The sequence below is a fragment of the Argiope bruennichi genome, chromosome X1 (genome assembly GCF_947563725.1).
Source record: "Argiope bruennichi chromosome X1, qqArgBrue1.1, whole genome shotgun sequence".
In the NCBI taxonomy this organism is placed as follows: domain Eukaryota; kingdom Metazoa; phylum Arthropoda; class Arachnida; order Araneae; family Araneidae; genus Argiope; species Argiope bruennichi.
The window spans coordinates 81,998,838-82,016,434 of record NC_079162.1 but is presented as its reverse complement, the minus strand read 5'-3'; the positions used below and the strand labels follow the sequence as shown (position 1 = coordinate 82,016,434).

The 17,597-nt window shown below is 29.5% G+C and overlaps 3 protein-coding genes across 4 annotated transcripts in view; 2 read left to right on the top strand and 1 right to left on the bottom strand.

Moving 5' to 3' along the window:
• Positions 1 to 6,083, bottom strand: part of LOC129959084 (protein Wnt-2b-A-like) — a 116,354-nt gene extending 110,271 nt beyond the window's left edge. Inside the window, exons 1-2 of one of the 2 annotated variants that reach the window (XM_056071890.1) lie at positions 5,768 to 6,083; positions 2,937 to 3,087 (exon numbers count right to left, since the gene is read on the bottom strand). In XM_056071890.1, coding sequence (XP_055927865.1) covers positions 2,937 to 3,061 — 125 coding nt within the window. In that variant the 5' untranslated portion in view covers positions 3,062 to 3,087; positions 5,768 to 6,083. The remainder of the gene's footprint in view (positions 1 to 2,936; positions 3,088 to 5,767) is intronic. The other variant, XM_056071892.1, reaches the window with a different exon arrangement.
• A 1,011-nt stretch (positions 6,084 to 7,094) lies between these two features.
• Positions 7,095 to 12,723, top strand: LOC129959301 (ankyrin-3-like). The gene is made up of 2 exons (XM_056072119.1): positions 7,095 to 8,181; positions 12,581 to 12,723. Exons 1-2 carry the CDS (start codon positions 7,095 to 7,097, stop codon positions 12,721 to 12,723), a joined length of 1,230 nt encoding a protein of 409 aa, XP_055928094.1.
• A 1,975-nt stretch (positions 12,724 to 14,698) lies between these two features.
• On the top strand, positions 14,699 to 15,699 carry LOC129958770 (glutathione S-transferase Mu 1-like). The gene has a single exon (XM_056071444.1). The coding sequence runs from the start codon at positions 14,753 to 14,755 to the stop codon at positions 15,422 to 15,424; it is 672 nt and encodes a 223-aa protein (XP_055927419.1). The 5' UTR covers positions 14,699 to 14,752; the 3' UTR covers positions 15,425 to 15,699.
• Positions 15,700 to 17,597: the final 1,898 nt, after the last annotated feature.

The following is a 17,597-nucleotide window of genomic DNA, read 5'->3' as shown; positions in this document are numbered from 1 at the left end:
TTTAACTTCTGAATCGAGGTGACACGGTTGTTAAAGAAATATGTATTTCACAATTTTTTCAACAGCTCATTCACTGCATCAAACAAGATAAAATATTCTTTATGTCATTTAGAATATTTTTGCAATTGAAAGTATTTAATTATTTCTATCGGTTTAGAAATTAGTTATTGGACTGTGGTTAGAGTGGACACTCTATATAATAATTCAAGATACATTAATCTAAAACTCGCAAATACATGAAAACTTAATATATCTCAGAATGTTTCTTTTCAATAAAGCTTTAATGCGACAAGACAATTCAAAATGATAATTTTATTTTAGAAGAATCTTCTTTCATAGATACAGTATCACTACAGAATGGAAGCTTTTATGGCTGTTTACAAAATATATATTATATCCATAACTGGACTGTTAAAATAATGGCTTAACTTTTTAAAATTTGTACGAGATCCATCTTCTTGTTATAGATAGTGATTTGAATTTATTCCTGTCTTTGAAAGTTGAGCAAGTTTCACTTAACAAACTAAATTATAAATAATTAAACGAATAAGAGCTGAAGAAAGACGAAATATTTTTAACTGGTTGCCTTCATTTAATAGCAGTAATAAATAATCGGTTAATCTTGGTAGACATTTCTCTTTGTTTGAGCACAAAAAATATTCAGAAAACAAGCCATCTTTTTAGAAAATGCCATAATAAAAATTTTACCATTTTTCTCAACAACAACAAAAAAAGACATAGAAGAAGATATTCAGAAAATTATAAATCAAAGATTCAAATACGAGACAAAATTTATTCTCTTTTTCTGAATTAGAGAATAAATTCAAACATGAAAAATAAACTTTGTTATACTATTCCTTCATATTGTTATTTCTGATTCTCTGAATGATCGTGAAATTATACATTTATTTAACTTGGGGACAAATGATAATAATCGTCTAACTCCTTTACATTTAGCTATACTGCAGAACAACTGAAAGATTGAAGACTTCCTTATTGCTAAGGAACTGTAGTTAATAACTAAGTCATGAGTGACAAAGTTGCTTTACACTTACTTATTGGTGATATATCGGATGGACCGAAAAATAGTTTAAGGTTAGTTAGGAAACTATTACACACCAGAACTGATCCTAACTTGCCAAACATTGATGGCGAAACCCCTCTGATGCCAGAAGTAATATAGAATTATTTGGATATTGTCAAAGAGTTGATGTCTAGTGAGAATGTCCATTTGTATAACATTAACAGAAATACTTGTTTACATCCGTAGACATCGTCTTTTGAACCTAATTTGATTTTGGTGAAATTTCTAATATGGAGCTTGTATAAACTGCTTCGGTAGTCAGAGCATAAATGTTAGTAATTTTATGCTTCAGCTTTAGTAATAAAAAAAAGACTGAAAATTGAAAAATTATTAATAAAAATTGTAAATCTAGTTAATTGGGAAAACAAAATATTTTTCGAATTAGACAAAAATCTCAAACTTCAGGGGTTTAGAAAAATTTATCGGCAGATGCTATACAAAAATAAATCGAATGAATTCTTGTATCCATGCTGACTGTTCTAACTTTTGTCCTTTTGCATTAAATGGTAGAAATACTCAAAACGACAAATATTCAAACAATATCATTGAAGAAGTATTGGAGACTTAAAGAAAATATAGCTTTTCTATTTACGATAATTTCATTCGCGGGCATTTCCACAGAAAATATTTACTTGAAATTATATTGAAAATGAAGATCATGATGTAATTTTCTAGGCTGTAAGTTGTTGATCCTGCAAAGACTTAATTAACAATTAAACAAAATCAACTAGTTTGTTAATTGTTGAAGTTGCATATCTTCCAATTATATTTTTAAACTTTGAGATTTTTTTTTCTTTTTTGCTCCGAGCTTTGAACTGTTAATGCTCTTCTCATAGATGTGTTCAACAGGAAATTATTTTGACGTATAAGAAAAAGGGTTTATTTTAATACATGTTCAACTCATATAATCAGCTCTACATTTTTAGTGCACTTCCATGAATATACGTTGAATATATTACCATTTTTATAAGAACTATATATTGTTTTATTTCAGAGATTTTAATAATCCTCTTTTGGAGAAAATTAAAAGAAACCCTTCCCATATTTTATAGCAGTGGCTTCAAATATTCAGCTGATTAAAAGTAAAATAATTATTATATAAAACAAACAAATATTTTCCTTAATTTTGTACCTTTAAGGTATTTAGTATTGGGACAAAATTTTCTTATTTTTTTGTGAAAATTTATCTATCAAACTTGAAAGGAATAATTAGGCAGCATTAATCTTTTAAACTGTTTAAAGATTCAAAATTACTTTTAAAAACATTTGAAGTAATTGATACAATAAACAATCGTAATTTTAAATTTAATAAATAAATGAAATCTTTATGTAAAGGAAAGGGTAGACATAAGAAAGTAAGTCATCTTTTATTCAGCATTCTAGTTCTTGAGAAATTTTCTGAAAATTTAAATATAAGCATATTACCAACCAGACGCATGTGCTTTTGAAGGTGTTAGTGAAATGCATCGAAGAGTAAGAATAACAGTTCATATGCTTAAATTAAGAAACTAGATACAGAACAAGTTGCACTTCATTTTTAAACGATTCCTCTTTAAAAATTTGAAACTAACAGAAGAAATAAAAATCATTCCTTCATATTAATATATTTTGTTTGATATTTATCCAGAAAAAATTCAAATGGAATTTGCAAAAAGTAGAAAATATGAGTACAATGTCTCCAATTTGCATTTGTTATTAGGAGAAAAAATTTAAAATAATGGAGATAAATCCTATAGTTGAAAGTTTTTTTAGTTTAGTTTAGTCAGATTAACATCTCTTTTTTTAAAGCAACACTGGTGATATTTTGGAACACTAAGTAATTTTGAGCTGCGATCAGATGACGAAGACATACCTGTGCTGGTACCCTGATTGTAGGGCATTTTCCCCGCCCAAATTTGACGTGCACCAAACCGGCTTACACATCGGCTCTTCGGTGAAATCGTACCCTTTATCTTTCCAGTTCCGAAGCCGAGACATTACCACCAGACCATGGCGGCCTATAACTGAAAGCAAATTTCTCAGATTATATAGTTTTTATTAGTTTTAGTAGTTAAATTTAAGTATTATTAAGTAGTTTTATTATAAGAAAATTTGGTAGGATTACATCTGTTTAGTAGTTTTATTATAAGAAAATTTGGTAGGATTACATCTGTTTAGTAGTTTTATTCATTGTCATTTCATATTCTTTCATTTTCGAAATAATCTTGCACTAAATTCAAAAAAGTGAAAATTTAAATGACCAATTAAGCAGATTGTATAGTGATAACTACAATAGAATTAATATTTGTATTATAATTACCATCCTACAGTTCGTAAAGAGTCGTCGTATGCTAATCTTTTTGCAATAAAAATAAACTGAAATTCAAGAAAAAATTGTCATCATGAGGAATCGGCAATAAAAGAATTAATAACTTAAAAAATAAAAAATGAAAAATATATAAACAAAAATGTATCTGTCCTTATTGAGACCAAGACAGTACGTTATAAAACAAAATCAAGAATGTCATTCCTTCTGCGATTCAGACGAATCTATTCTTATTCAAAAAGATATTGATTGGTGTATCGAATTACAGAATTTTTCATATTTAAATCTATAATCAAAATGGTAGTTAAATTTAAAGGCACAAACTAATTATATAGACATAAATATTTCAGGAGCCATTTTATTTTCTTATATGAAATGAAGTAAACTAATGAGAATGATCTCGATTTTCTCGCTCGTTTCAATAATATGGTGAGTTTAGAATTTAGTTGTACAGTTTGGTAAAAAGAAGAGAATACATATTTTGTGCTTCTTTTTAACATGTAAATTGTCAAACCTATTTTAGCATCCTTTATGTCTATCCCTTGATATCTTATTTCGCTATATGTTAACTAGAAATTTATGTAAAGTTACGATAAGATTACATATATTTAGATGCCTTATTTTGTGACTTCCAGATTAAAATCTATTAAGAGAATATAATTGTTTAAATGTTATTACTTCAATTAACAATAATTAAAGCAGCCTGAGCGAAAATTATTCTGTCAGTCACAGTGACTGAACTAGAAGTACAAAGTCAGCCACTGGTGACTGACGAGATACGAAAACCGATGACTATCATGGCACTTAACGTATTAATCGATTGTATATACCATTTAACACCTTCTACAATTTTGGACTCAAGACCAAATACAGAAATTCAGTCCTCTAGCTCACTGCATTTTTGAGTTCTTACGTACAAATAGACAAATAGACAGATAATCAAATCCATTGACGAAATCGGTCCAAAATTTGTTACATAATTACTATTCCGTACACCAAATTTTATCCATTTTTGAAATTGCCGTTTTAACTTTGTTTCCACAGTTATAAGAACGGAAAGACAAGCATATTTCTCTGACGGACGGACTCAAAATGTGATAAAAAAAATTCTAGATATTGTTAAGATATTTTCAGACAGACATAATTCTAAAAATGTTTTAACTCATGTTATGTTATAACTCAGAAAAGTCTGAGACTTAGAAATCAATGAAATTTAAAAAATGATTTTTTTAATGATTGTAGTTTATTTTCTTTGTACACTTCCTATATTAAAACTTAATGTCATCTAATTAGGAAGTTAAATAAATTCCTAAGTCAAAAAGTTCTAAATCACTATATCAGTCTTGAGGAGCCTGGTGACGGAAATCCGAAAAAAATGCGAAGTTTTTATCAAGTAGTTTGCCATATGTAAGCTCCTCAGATTCTGTCCCTTCATACGGATTCTTTTTGGAAGGGATCTCTTAATATGAACTGTGATTATATGACAAATATCTCAACCGACAATTCGTGGATCCACTCTAAGTCAACATGATGATAAATGTCACAAAAGGAATTGTTTTTCTGTAAGCAGTTAGATAAAATTTGTTAGTCAAGGTTTGAAAGTCACCAAGTAGATAAATATGAGTTAGGTGTTAGGCTCAAGAAATTTGATGATGACAAATCCGATGGAAAATTCGGTGCCTGCCATCGAGTAATTTGCTATCGGAGTGTTTTTTAGGTGGTACCCTTTTGTGCATTCAATTTGAAGCTTCAAGAGAATTATCTTGGAGCGAAATGTTGTAATTTGTCAGTGTTTGAAAAGTAAGGACAGCATTTCGAAAAGTATCCAAATGCTTAGTGCACTCCACTGTCAAATTATTTCACTCGATATAGTCAACGTGTATCAGTGTTTCATCCTCATCAATAGACAGGTGTTTAAAATTATAAAGTTCGTCTCAAAATAGCCCTCATACAGCTTCAAAACAAGGCATTAATACAACTAAAATTAACCTTTAATGCATGATTATTTGTTTTGAATTTAAAAAATCGTTCATTTTAAGAAAATAGTAATAAGTTACGTAAAAAATAAATTTTAAAAAATCCAGGTAATAATATGGTATATTTATTTAGAAAAAAGTTGTATGTAGACTTTTGGCAACATACAATATTTCCCAAAAATCTAACTAATATCTAATATAATTTTCAAATACAACATCAAACATTGATAGCTTATCCGACAACAGATGAGAAGCAATTTTTTAACAATTAGATAAATCACTTCTTTATGGAGAATTCGACAATAGAAACTATCTTTTCAAGTAACTTAGAACTTAAATAACACTGAACTTAGTTACCCACCCCATTCAAATGAAAAAAAAAAAAAAAACGATATAACTTACCCGCCAAAAGTAATGTCAACCTTTTCCTTTCACACTTGATTTATTGTCTATGGTTATAACGTGCTTTCGGAAATGGACACACTTAGGTTTTTGTATAAAATTAAGTGGAACTAGACAACTGGCAACAATACGTATTTAAAGGTGAAATTAATTTCGCTCAAAATCGGGTTATTTGATGGTAGAATATTTGACACTCAGCATTAATTACGATGACTTGCAAATTTAATTTAAGAAATCGAATTAAATTTGCATGAAGTATTGATCAGTCCCGAGTACCATCGTACTTGTTAATTTAAATTTCGGAAATAATCGTTGTTTTCAGCACTCAAATAGTCCTCGATATTGCTTACATAATAAACATCCATCTAAAAGGTTCAAGATGCAGTTAAGTTTTATCGACTTATGCTGCTTGAAAATCAAGGCTCTGCCGGTGATCTTTTAAATAAAATAGGAACATAATCACATTTTCGACATAAAGGAAATTCTAACCGAGAGGCGCCAAATTATCGTACAATTATTTACAGTTTGAAAAATTTCTGATTCGACGATTATACGCATAAAAGTTTTGCTCAAAAGATGAAAAACCCGTTTACATTAGGTTAATTGTCTGCAATTTTTGTCCTTCTCAACTATGCCTGTATTGTCCCAAAATTAGCATTTCAGAAAATAATGCCGACAATGCTTTATTTTACAATGGCAAATCGTTGTCTTGGTGGAAAAATAACGGGCCTCTGTCTCGTCTTTTTTCGTTTCTGCTCATGAATAGAATTTAAAGTAAAAACTGAACATATTTTTTGTCTAAAAGAAGTTAATCCTAATCCTCCACAAATAAAGGAGATATTTCTCTACTGCACTGACTTCAAATCATTTGTCGAGTGATGTTCAAATTTGAGGAACAAATTGAAATATTCCTTTCAGCCCTTTATTCTCCAAATTTATATATGATATGCCAATAAAACTAAAGTAAAAATTTCTGAATACTAAAACAGCGATTTATGAACAAGGAGCTACTTACCAAAATTGTGGAAAACAGAAATGAACTGATCAAAAACTGGTCATGTGATCTTCATGGTGTGACGTGGATGACGTCTATTGCATACAATGACTATCCATATGTAAAAGCTACTTAAGTCCCTATAAATGTTTAAAGAAGAACATCTAGATAATACGGTGGCGAAATACTTCCTGTTGTTGACTTGCTTTTAAGTGTAAGTATATATTTGTGTAATCTGCAGTGGGACTTGCATTTTGGCATAAATCTTTTAAAAAACCAATAGGTTTTTAACAAAGAAAGTTGCTGCAAAATATTCCTAATTTCTTTTTAAAAATGAACTTCATATCTGGAATTGTTAATGAATATAACCATGAAAGAGCTCCATTTGGATTAAAAGCAGAATTGGAACAGATTTTGATTTTTCTGAATTACACACAAAATCCGAATTTGACTGATTTTTTCGGCACAACATTGCTTCATTTTGCTGCTACTGATAATTACGATAATTTTGAAATTGTCGAAAAATTAATTAAAGCTGGAGCTAATGTCAACGCTCGAAATAATTGCAAGCAAACGCCTTTACATTTAGCTGTGCTTCGTCATAACTGGAGAGTAATAGACACCCTGATTGCTCACAATGCTGATATTAATGCTAAAGAATTAAAGGGTAACACTGCTCTACACTTTGCTATAGATTTACTTTGGAGCAAGAGAAAACAAGATCAACAAGAATCTCGTTCATGGATTGTTAGAAAACTATTACTTTGCGGAGCTGACCCAAATGTACCCAATACTAGTAGAGAGACTCCATTAATGCTTGCGGTAAGATACGGAGATTTGGAAATTGTCAAAGAGCTGCTGGCTTGCGGAGCAAATGTGCATTTGCGCAATCAATATTCAGAAACGTGTCTGCACCTGGTTTCCTGGTCTCCTCAACCAGATATCTTCATTTTACAGGAACTCGTAAAACATGGAGCCTGTGTGAGCTGTTGCGATGATATAGGCCGCACGCCTTTGGATGTTTTGTTGGAGTCTGACAAAATTGGCTCTGTTGGGTACCTGGCAGAGTCATTTATAAAAACTGCAACTTTGGTACATTGGGAACAGAAAATAGTCTTTCAAACTAATCAAAATCGAGAAAAAACTCGGAGTTTAGAGGAATTTATGGATAAATGTTTTCAAGAAGTTTCCCGAATGAAATCCTACGTTTATTCTGATGAATCTACTCTCTGCCATTTTGCGATAAACGGTGGAAAGGTCAACAAAAGGCACAAATCTCAAAGCATCTTCGATGAAGTGTTGGATACTCTAACAAAAGATGACTTTCCTATTTATAATGACTTCATTGAAGCTCATTTTGACCGAGAGTTTTTGCAAGAAAAGTTACTTCAAATGAATGTATATGCAAGAAACGCAAAAGGTAAAGTGTGCTTGCACTCGTTCGCGATTTCCGATATCTTGTGTTATTTATCAGACCTAGATTTACTGAATCTTATTAGAGCATATTCAAACCCCTTTGCACAATTCATTAGGAAATGACAAAACCGACTGGTTTACTAAATGTTGAAGCTGCATGTATTCTTGTTAATTTTATTGAATGTATTTTGTATATTAATGCAAATGAAACGGTTCTCATGGATGTGTTCAACACTCAATTATTTTGCTATGCAAAACTGTTTTCAATTCAATGCATATTTAAATGCTGTATATTGAAATGCATATTTCTGCTTGTGCATGCATCTGTTTTTAGACATTTCATTATTTTTATGATAAACGTATCTTAAACTTGTATTTTACATATTTAAATAAATCTTTTAGTTTTAATGAGCGAGTATTTTTATTATAACAGTTTATGAAAAGAACTTGTATTTCAGCGCAATATTTCTTGGTATTAATTTTGGTGCAACTTTCAACTGTCTTGCAAATGAGATTAGATTTAGTTCAAATATGAAATTTAGATGCATTACATCCTATTTCTAAATCCATTACTTTAACATTTTTGATGCATTAACGCAGGTAAATGAAACTATTACCAATATCAAAGGAAAATTTATTTGTGTAATGAGATTTTACTCTTTGAAAGATATGGAAAGAATGTAATTTGATAGCAGATATGTTGGGTACTCTCTGTCTTATTCTTCAGATAAACAAGTTATTGACGAACTTTTAAACCTTTTTGTTCAGAAAATTCGTTGAATACGACTTCCTTATTTGTAAATTCATCCTCATTTAACTATATATGTAAAAAGATGTGAAATACCTTATTTGATTATTGGATTAAGCTTTTAATAATGCACGAAGTTCCATTAAGCGATATAAAGAGTTTAATTCCGGGGTTATTCAGTTGTTACGAGACTATAATGATGATGCAGTAACTAAAATGAATTTTAATCTGGATTACACTGTATACTCGTAATTGAATGCTTAAGGTTTTCAGCTTATTTAAATCTTGCATTTTATTTCTATAGATATTCCTCTTGGTCTCGCTTATAGCTAAGCAATATCCTTTTTTCCTATGTTTTGGTTATTATCTCTGGTATTTAAGGTGTCCGTCTTCTGTTATAAGCTGGCAACCTTCGTTTCACTCCTTTTCTGAATAAAAGTGATGCAGGAGTGTCATTGTTACAAATTTAGCTTGAGATGCATCGCTTTCTGTTCGGTACTAAAGCATTCTTCCTCTTCTGGATTCAAGTCTGAGTTCCATCTAAGCCCGAATTATTTTGATGTACTTTGAATTCAGTTCTTTTCTGGTGCTAATATTTGTCGTGTTTAAAAACCTATTAAAGAGTAATGGCCTTTAGGGCTTCCATGAAAAGAAATGACGGACCTATTTGTATTATTCAGTCGCTGATGTGCTTTGTAAGCCCTATTTTGTCGATGTCGTGAAGTAGTCGGTTATAGATCTTTTTTTATATCAAAGTTAGAAGCCGAAAATATCCAATTAAATGTTCAGTGGAAGAGGTTATGCCAAGACGAATATACCTGAAGCATTATCTGCCATTTGCACGTCAACAAAAACTTGATATTCGTAAAAGATTCATTTGGGAGTTATCTGATCTCCATTTAAAATATCTTTTGATCAGCACGTCTCTTGATTTTTAATTAGCTATTTCAAATGCCGGAATGAATTGTCAGTACTTGGTCACTTTTAAGCAAAAAAGCCTGTATGCAGTAGAGGAAAATTATATCAAAGAATCTGTGCTTCAAACCAAATTATACTTGCTTATTAACTTTCCTTCGTCCACAGTGGACTTTGGCACATGATTCCATTAAAGATGGGCCACGTACATGAGCTTGGTACACATTAAATTAATCGGAATCAAGTTCCCCCATTGATGTAATGTTAAATTTGGAGGGTAAATGTTTTCATCAGACCATTGTTCAAAATAAGATGTCCCAAATTAATAATTGTGTGGTTTCTAAAAAGGACTTTAATCAAGAGAAATTTCCTTCTGTTACATACATGATAGAACTTATTCTAAGACTTTATCCAAGACTAATTGGACATCTCGTCAGGCGGAAATTTTAAAATGGAATAAATTGTTTTTTATCAATCAAAAGTGAAACGTAGTCCGTTACCACAGTTGCGTCTAAATGTTAAAGTAAAATAACTTGGACTGCCTATTTCGGCTTTATATTCTTAATAGACTGCCACTTCAAAATTAACAAAAGCTATGTTCAATCCGCTTTTGGTAGCTGAATTGGAACCTAATTTAATTCTAATTTTAATGCAATAACTCAATAAATGTGTGCTTTTTGAAATTTTATTTACAATGATTTATTTCATTGTCGCATATTCTAATAATCTAATGCCAATGAACTGGTTTTAATATTGCCTCTAATCGATACTAAAAGTGAAAAATCTGCCTCGTAGTTCATCCATGCAAATCTCTGAATTGTAAAGTTTTCCGTATTTTCCTGAATTTCCAATTTAGCTGCCAGTTCGGATAACCAGGAGTTAGATTCATTGTTGTCTAGGTTATTAATGTAGGTACACTGCTCCTATACTTGGAGGATCTTCCATGAACTACCAGCAACAAAATTTAAACGTATATTGCAATGTTTTTAGTTATAAATCGGGTTGTCGACTCTGAATTCCAAAGCGATGGCAGATATAACGTCTAGGGGGCGAGGTAATTATTCGCCTCATTTCATAATCTTATTCAGAAGTTAAAAGTAATGCAAATTTCAATTTCCCTACAAGATTTCTCAGATTCAAATCCATTAAAAATTGCTCTAGTTGTGTTAATAAGAGGATATAAGAAAAGCGTTGTACGCATACATATACTTTTAAGCGATGGTTGGTTTTGGATTCTAAGGTCTGATTGGAGAAAATATCCAAACATTTTCCTTAAGCTATGTCATGTCACGAGGACCATAGAAAGAAGTAGATTCCTTTTAGGAATCTACTTTATAAGTTTTATTGTGTTCAAATTATTTTTTGTTTTTTAAACCTTCAAAATTTTAACATAAATTATTCTCTTGCAACTCTGTTTCAATTCAGGTTCATTACGTCTCCAATCGACCATTAAACTTGGAATTTAGAATTTTTTTTTCTGCGTTATTCTACTTAATTGATGATTGAGAGATATTCTGCTTAATTTTTCTACTTAATTGATAGTTGTATTGCAACTGAATCTAATGTTAAAGCAATTGTTTATGATGTAGATTTTTCAATCACCGTATCTTGTATTTTAGTCAAACTGTAAAACATTATGGCAAAATTTTCAACTCATCCAAAATAACTTATTATTCAAAGCTTTAAAAGATGTGCTGCAATTCAAACAATTTTTATGCATTATTTGACGCAGCATAGCTAAATTTAGCCATTTCACTTTTGAACTAATTTATTTAAATTTATTGAGGCGCATAGTAAAATCATTCAACTGGCTCAAAAGCAAATATGTCAGTAACTCGCTCAAATATTACAACTTTTATTCTTCAATCTTTGATTAGCCGCTTGCTTCATTTTATAAATTTAAAAAAGTTCGTTTGTCTTTTGATTCGAGCAAATAATTCATATACATTGCTGAATCATACAAAAGGAGGACAAAAACTTTCTGTTTTGTGTATTTTTACACATAAGGAAACTGCACATATAATAATAGGGAAATCGGTTTTTAATGTCAGACAATTTAAAATTCTCGCTCTAATATTTTCTAAAACGAAATTGCAATACAATATAAAGGTATGCAGTTATTTCATTAAGGTTTCTCCTTACTCAAAATTTAACTGTAATTGCTGTATTACTAAATTATTACGATAAAATTAACTAAAGCTGAAATATTCACTGTTTTCCCAAAGTTAAATAGTGAAACGTTAAACAATAAAAAGTTAAGCAATAAAAATGGAATTGAATAATTTAATATCAAGCATTATTCAATTTCTGAATATAAGATATTAAAAAATGAAAATGCAAAGCGCTAACAAAGAGGGTTTAATTTTTTTTCTTCCAGTTTTTTTTCTGACAAAAATACTATTCAAAATAGTCATTTTTTTGAGAATTGCGTTCAATAAAACTAATATATGTAAGAGATAAATATTTATTATCTCTTTACATCGAAATTGATAATTTCTTTACTCATAAGTTAAATTCTTGCTGTAATTTTTCACCATTCGAGGATAATTCAGCTACAAAAAGCGTGTTGGGAATTTTAATATCAAACGTATAAAATCCGATCAAATTGACCAATTAGACATTTGAATAGAATATTTGCTTTTAGTGTTACATGTTTTCGCATTTGACTCCATGATTTTTTTAAATAATTGTTCATTATTAATTTCCTTTAACTTTTATATATTTTGATAAACTTGTGTAGTCTACCATTTTTTACCACGTCAGATAGTTTTGAATGGGAGAAACATTTATTGCCGTGTTAAGGATATTGCCCTTGAGTCTGGCGCCTTAGACCGCTCGGCCATCCTGACACTTGTTAAGGATATTGGATCAGAAAATTTTTGATGTACAAGGACATTCCACATATGACTGCCTGTGAAAATACAGAACGACAAATGGTGAACTCTTTGACACTTTTAATTGAAAATTTTAAAAAATCTTAACTTTGGATGCTAAAAGTGTGAACCAAATTTCACTTTTTTAGGTTGTTTTTGAATCATCGCATTTATACGAAAGTATAGACTGATATATGATATACGCCGTAACGAATTTCGTTCAAAATTTGAGATGAACTTACATATTAGATGATAGACCTGTGTACCAAGTTTCATTTATCCAACTCTTTATATTTTGAAGTTATCGAAGTCGCTTATATTGAGAGATCCGGAGAGATAGACTTTCACGAAATTTATTTCTTTACACCAAATTTGTAGGTTTCTGTCAAATTTGAAAGTCTGTACACCAAATTTCATCTACCTAGCTCAAACGGTTTTTCAGTTATTGTGTTCATAGATAAACAGACATTATTTAAAAAAATCCTTTCCAGAACCGGAGAGATTTGAAAAGTAAATTGATGAAACTCTCGAGGTCGAATTTTTGACGATTACTGTACTTTTTTTTTGTATACTTCGTATACGAGAAAGTAAATAATAGTACCTCAGATAAAAAGTGAAATGCTGATTTAATGAAGAGACAACTTTTAATAGCACAACAATCCTGTTGCATGAGCAACAGCGTTACAAATCCTACGTTGAATAACAGACATAATGGCAAGTAAAACGCAGAAACAACAGCACTTTTGAAATGCTCAAAGTAAGTGTTTGAAGCTCTTGCAGGCACAAGCTATATGCGTTTCGCTAATCGTTATTCTTGTGGTTGAGTTATTTTCAATTTGCACTCTGTTAAATAGTTCTGTATATTTTATCTGACATATCCTTTTCTTAATTGACTGATTTAAATTTCCCGTAACGTCATCGCTTTTGAGTCTGGAATCCTAAGTTTTATTGCAAATATGACTTATTTATGCATGCGAAACACTGTTAGACAATGTTCTGTGGTTTTAGTGCTATCCTGAATGTTCCTATTCAAAGTTGATTCGTTTTAATATGCCGGGATACTCTAGAATGTTATTGGAGGTCATGACAGTCATCCTCAATCTTTTCACTCAAATAAGTATCTGAAATACCTTTTAAACGATTAAATTCCATCAATAATTTAAAATTAAGAATTTTCCATTAAAATCCAGGTGAACAATATCTAACAATAAATTTTAAACTTTTCTTCTCGGAAGGTCATCAAAGAAATTTACAGCCATTGATTTCAACTTTTGGTGGGTTGAAATAAAATGAAAACTCTTCTTTTCTTCATAATCTGTATGAGATTAAAATAACTTGAAATATGCAAAAAAACAAAAACAAAGAAAATCCATCTGGATGAAGCAATTATCAAATCGCCGATCTTTAAAGCGAAATTTATTATCTAAGTGTTTCCAATAATCAAGGACAATACATTCTTTATTCTTTTACATCAAACGAATATTTATTTCATTTATTCATTATTTTTACTTACTTTTTAACTGCTTTTCGTTTTTGGAAGACTTCTGAAACGTATAAGTAACTCAGACTTGAAATTTATTTCTCTTTCCAAAAAATATTTATTTGAAGAATTATCATTGATCAAATCAATTTTTAATATGGTTGTACAAATATTTTTCTACATTTTCTCCGTAAAACAGATTTGCGATTTTAAAGAAAATCATTTTACGATACTAAATGAAATCGGTATCAAATAAAATCGTTCGTTTCTATTAATATCATATTCAAGATGACATCTCACTTCAATTTGATATTTCACTCACTTTAACACATTTCAAAATTTTAAGACATCATAATTCAATTAGTGAACACACATTGTGTGGCTATCAATTGTCATAAAAGATTAATCTTTATTGCTCAATTCGGAAAGACAAACTTTAAATTTCTGATAAAGTATCTCAGTATAAAGATAAAGAAGCTGCATAAAAAACGCATCGACCCAAGATCATTACATCACAGTCTTTTCTATTGCATGCTGTAGCTGTTCCATTGCATTCAAGATGCCAAAACCTATCTTAGGATATTGGGATTTCCGAGGATTTGGAGAACCTATTAGGTACCTTCTTCATTACTGCAATGTTGATTATGAAGAACAGAAATATACTGTCCAAAACAGACAAGTTTGGGATAATATTAAGCGCTCTCTGAAATTAGATTTTCCCAATTTACCTTATTACATAGACGACAAGGTAAGATTGTCTCAAAGCAATACCATATTGAGATACCTTTCCGAAAAGTACGACCTCGATGGCAAGACTGAAGAAGAAAGACTGCGTGTCTCTTTGCTTGAGCAACAAATTTATGACTTACGTGATAGCCTGAGACATCTAACTTACAATGGTCCTGAACATTATGCAAAACATATAGAAGAATACAAGCGTAAACTCCCAGAACTAATGCAAGAGGTTTCAGATTTTCTTGGTGACAGAAAGTTCATGGCTGGTGATCGACTAACTTATGTTGATTTCATGGCTTATGACTGCATTGACTTTTTCCGATATCTTATTCCTGATCTTCTGAAAGATTTCCCAAATTTGAGAAGTTTCCAGGAAAGAATTCGAAGCTTACCTCAGTTGCAGAATTATTTCAACTCATCAGATTACAAACGCTGGCCCTTTTATTCCCCTAATGCTCAATTTGGCGGAAAAGGTCCAGAACCGAAACAAGAGTAATTTTTTTATTAGCATATGCCTATAAAATTTTGATGACTTTTTAAATTCCTTTCTATATACTTGAAACTTTAAATTTGCATCATCTTCATTAATTATGAAATTATGGAAAACTCCAAAACGTATGCCACAAATTGACTATGATATTTCCCTACCTTATTGCAATGTTATGTCAGCAACAACTTAGGATAGAAATGTTATCCATCACAAAATTTATCATGTATCATTCTGCTATAATTAAGTAAATTGAAAATAAAATGCTTAATTTGTTTTAGAAATTGTTTTTGCAATTTTTTTTTTATATAAGGTAAGTACATAATTTCGTAATTCTTTCTATTTTAATTTTTCTGGAATTGTTATTCGGACAATTTGTGCAGAAAATGGGAACTTATCTTAGTTGTTTGACTAATTAAGATTAGTTATTTGAATTTTAAGTACATTTTTGTTGTAGTTTTTGCTGAATTGTCATTATAGATTATTTTTCACTTATCAATTCTATAAAAAAAAGTTGAAAATGAGACCACAAAAATTCTAATAACCTTAAAAACTTGAAACTGAAATCCATAAATAGTGAGATTAATATTTTCTTTAATTCTGATTGTTTACAATAAAGTAATTTTGATTATCAAAAAGGTTATAAAATTACCTGGTCTTATTTTTCGGTGTAGGATTGAAATATCACAGTTATTTATTAAAATGCACTTCTATTATAATATCTATTTAAAATATTTATTATATTTCTGTTTTAAATGCTGAATATTTTTCTTAAACACTGACTCATTGTTTTCTTTAAACAATAAAAGTATACAATATTATTAAAAAAAAATAAACTTTTTTAAAGTTAAAATAAGTTTATTGCATTAATTTTTGAAATTTTTTTGGATATCAGGATTGACGATTTAAAAAAATAACTTATCGAATTAGAGTGTATATTTATAATAAAAGACTCCTTATTTATTTGCTTTAAAAGTTCAAACTAGTGACATTTTATATTAATTTTATAGGTCATGACTGAAATTTTTAGATTTATTTAATATGAAAATATGTCCTCGTTTGGCGTGCCGTTTTGATGATTTTTATAAAAATGTTCCATTGCAGAACTTACTTTTTGAAATAAATTTTAATAACAAATTGGCAGATTAAACATGATTTTTGTTGTGATTAACTAGAAGTTTCGATAGAAACAAATAGAAAAGACATCAACTTTAGCAGAATAAGTAAGCATAGAAATCTGCAATTAATTCGTTGGATTCGAATTAATCAATACTGGTCAAATTATGAACCAGTATTGATTGTTTTAATAAAGTTCTATTTTTTATTTTTTTAAAAATAATTTAAATTTTATCGACATTGATTTTTTATTTGTTGTTATAATATGTTTTATTTTAGAACTAATTTTTAGATAATTTAAATCGTACTAACAAATTGGCGAAATAAATATAATTTTTGTTATGATTAATGGGAATTTCAATAAAGATAGTAACTTCAGCTGATAGGGTAAGCAGAACACTCAAGTATATCTACTAATAGATAATTTGATCAAAACTGGAATTGAAAAAAAAATCGTTAATGACTAATAAATCATCAACATTTAAATTTTTTATCAATTTTTCTTAAATTTATCAAAAAATATGAAAACTACTTTTATTAAAACCAACTTTAAAATGTTTATAGGTTACTAGAAAATACTTTTATTATATTCTATATATTATGCATTCTATAAATCCATCTAAGAAAAAAAATTAAAATTGTTTATTTTATTTATAATGAAATAAAATCACCTAGAAATTGTCAACAGTGGTGTTGATAAACTGACTGACATTAAAATTAATTTAATTTGATTTTTGAATGGTTCCCAGAAGGAATTTTCAAATTAGATGAGCAAAATTACATTTTATAATATGTATTCAAAATAATTATCTTCTGGGAATCGGAATTATTACCAGAATCTCATTTTCACTCTAATGTTTAATTAGTATGATATGAAATTAGTTTATAATTAGATTGTAATATAATATTAATTGTAAGTTTTGAACGAAATTGTTTTGAGAAAAATGACTTAAGAGCTTTTACGTAGTTCTATTTCCCTAGAAAAACTGATAATATATGCTTTAATCATGATCCATGGAAACATGCTAACTACATCAAAAATTATTTAACAGTAATTTTAAGCATA

Excerpts from the sequence above, each read along its gene's own strand:
- LOC129959301 (XM_056072119.1), top strand. The coding sequence starts at position 7,095 with ATGAACTTCATATCTGGAATTGTTAATGAATATAACCATGAAAGAGCT. Across the intron at positions 8,182-12,580 it reads ATATGCAAGAAACGCAAAAG|TCTACCATTTTTTACCACGT; the intron begins GTAAAGTGTGCT and ends AAACTTGTGTAG.
- LOC129958770 (XM_056071444.1), top strand. The coding sequence starts at position 14,753 with ATGCCAAAACCTATCTTAGGATATTGGGATTTCCGAGGATTTGGAGAA.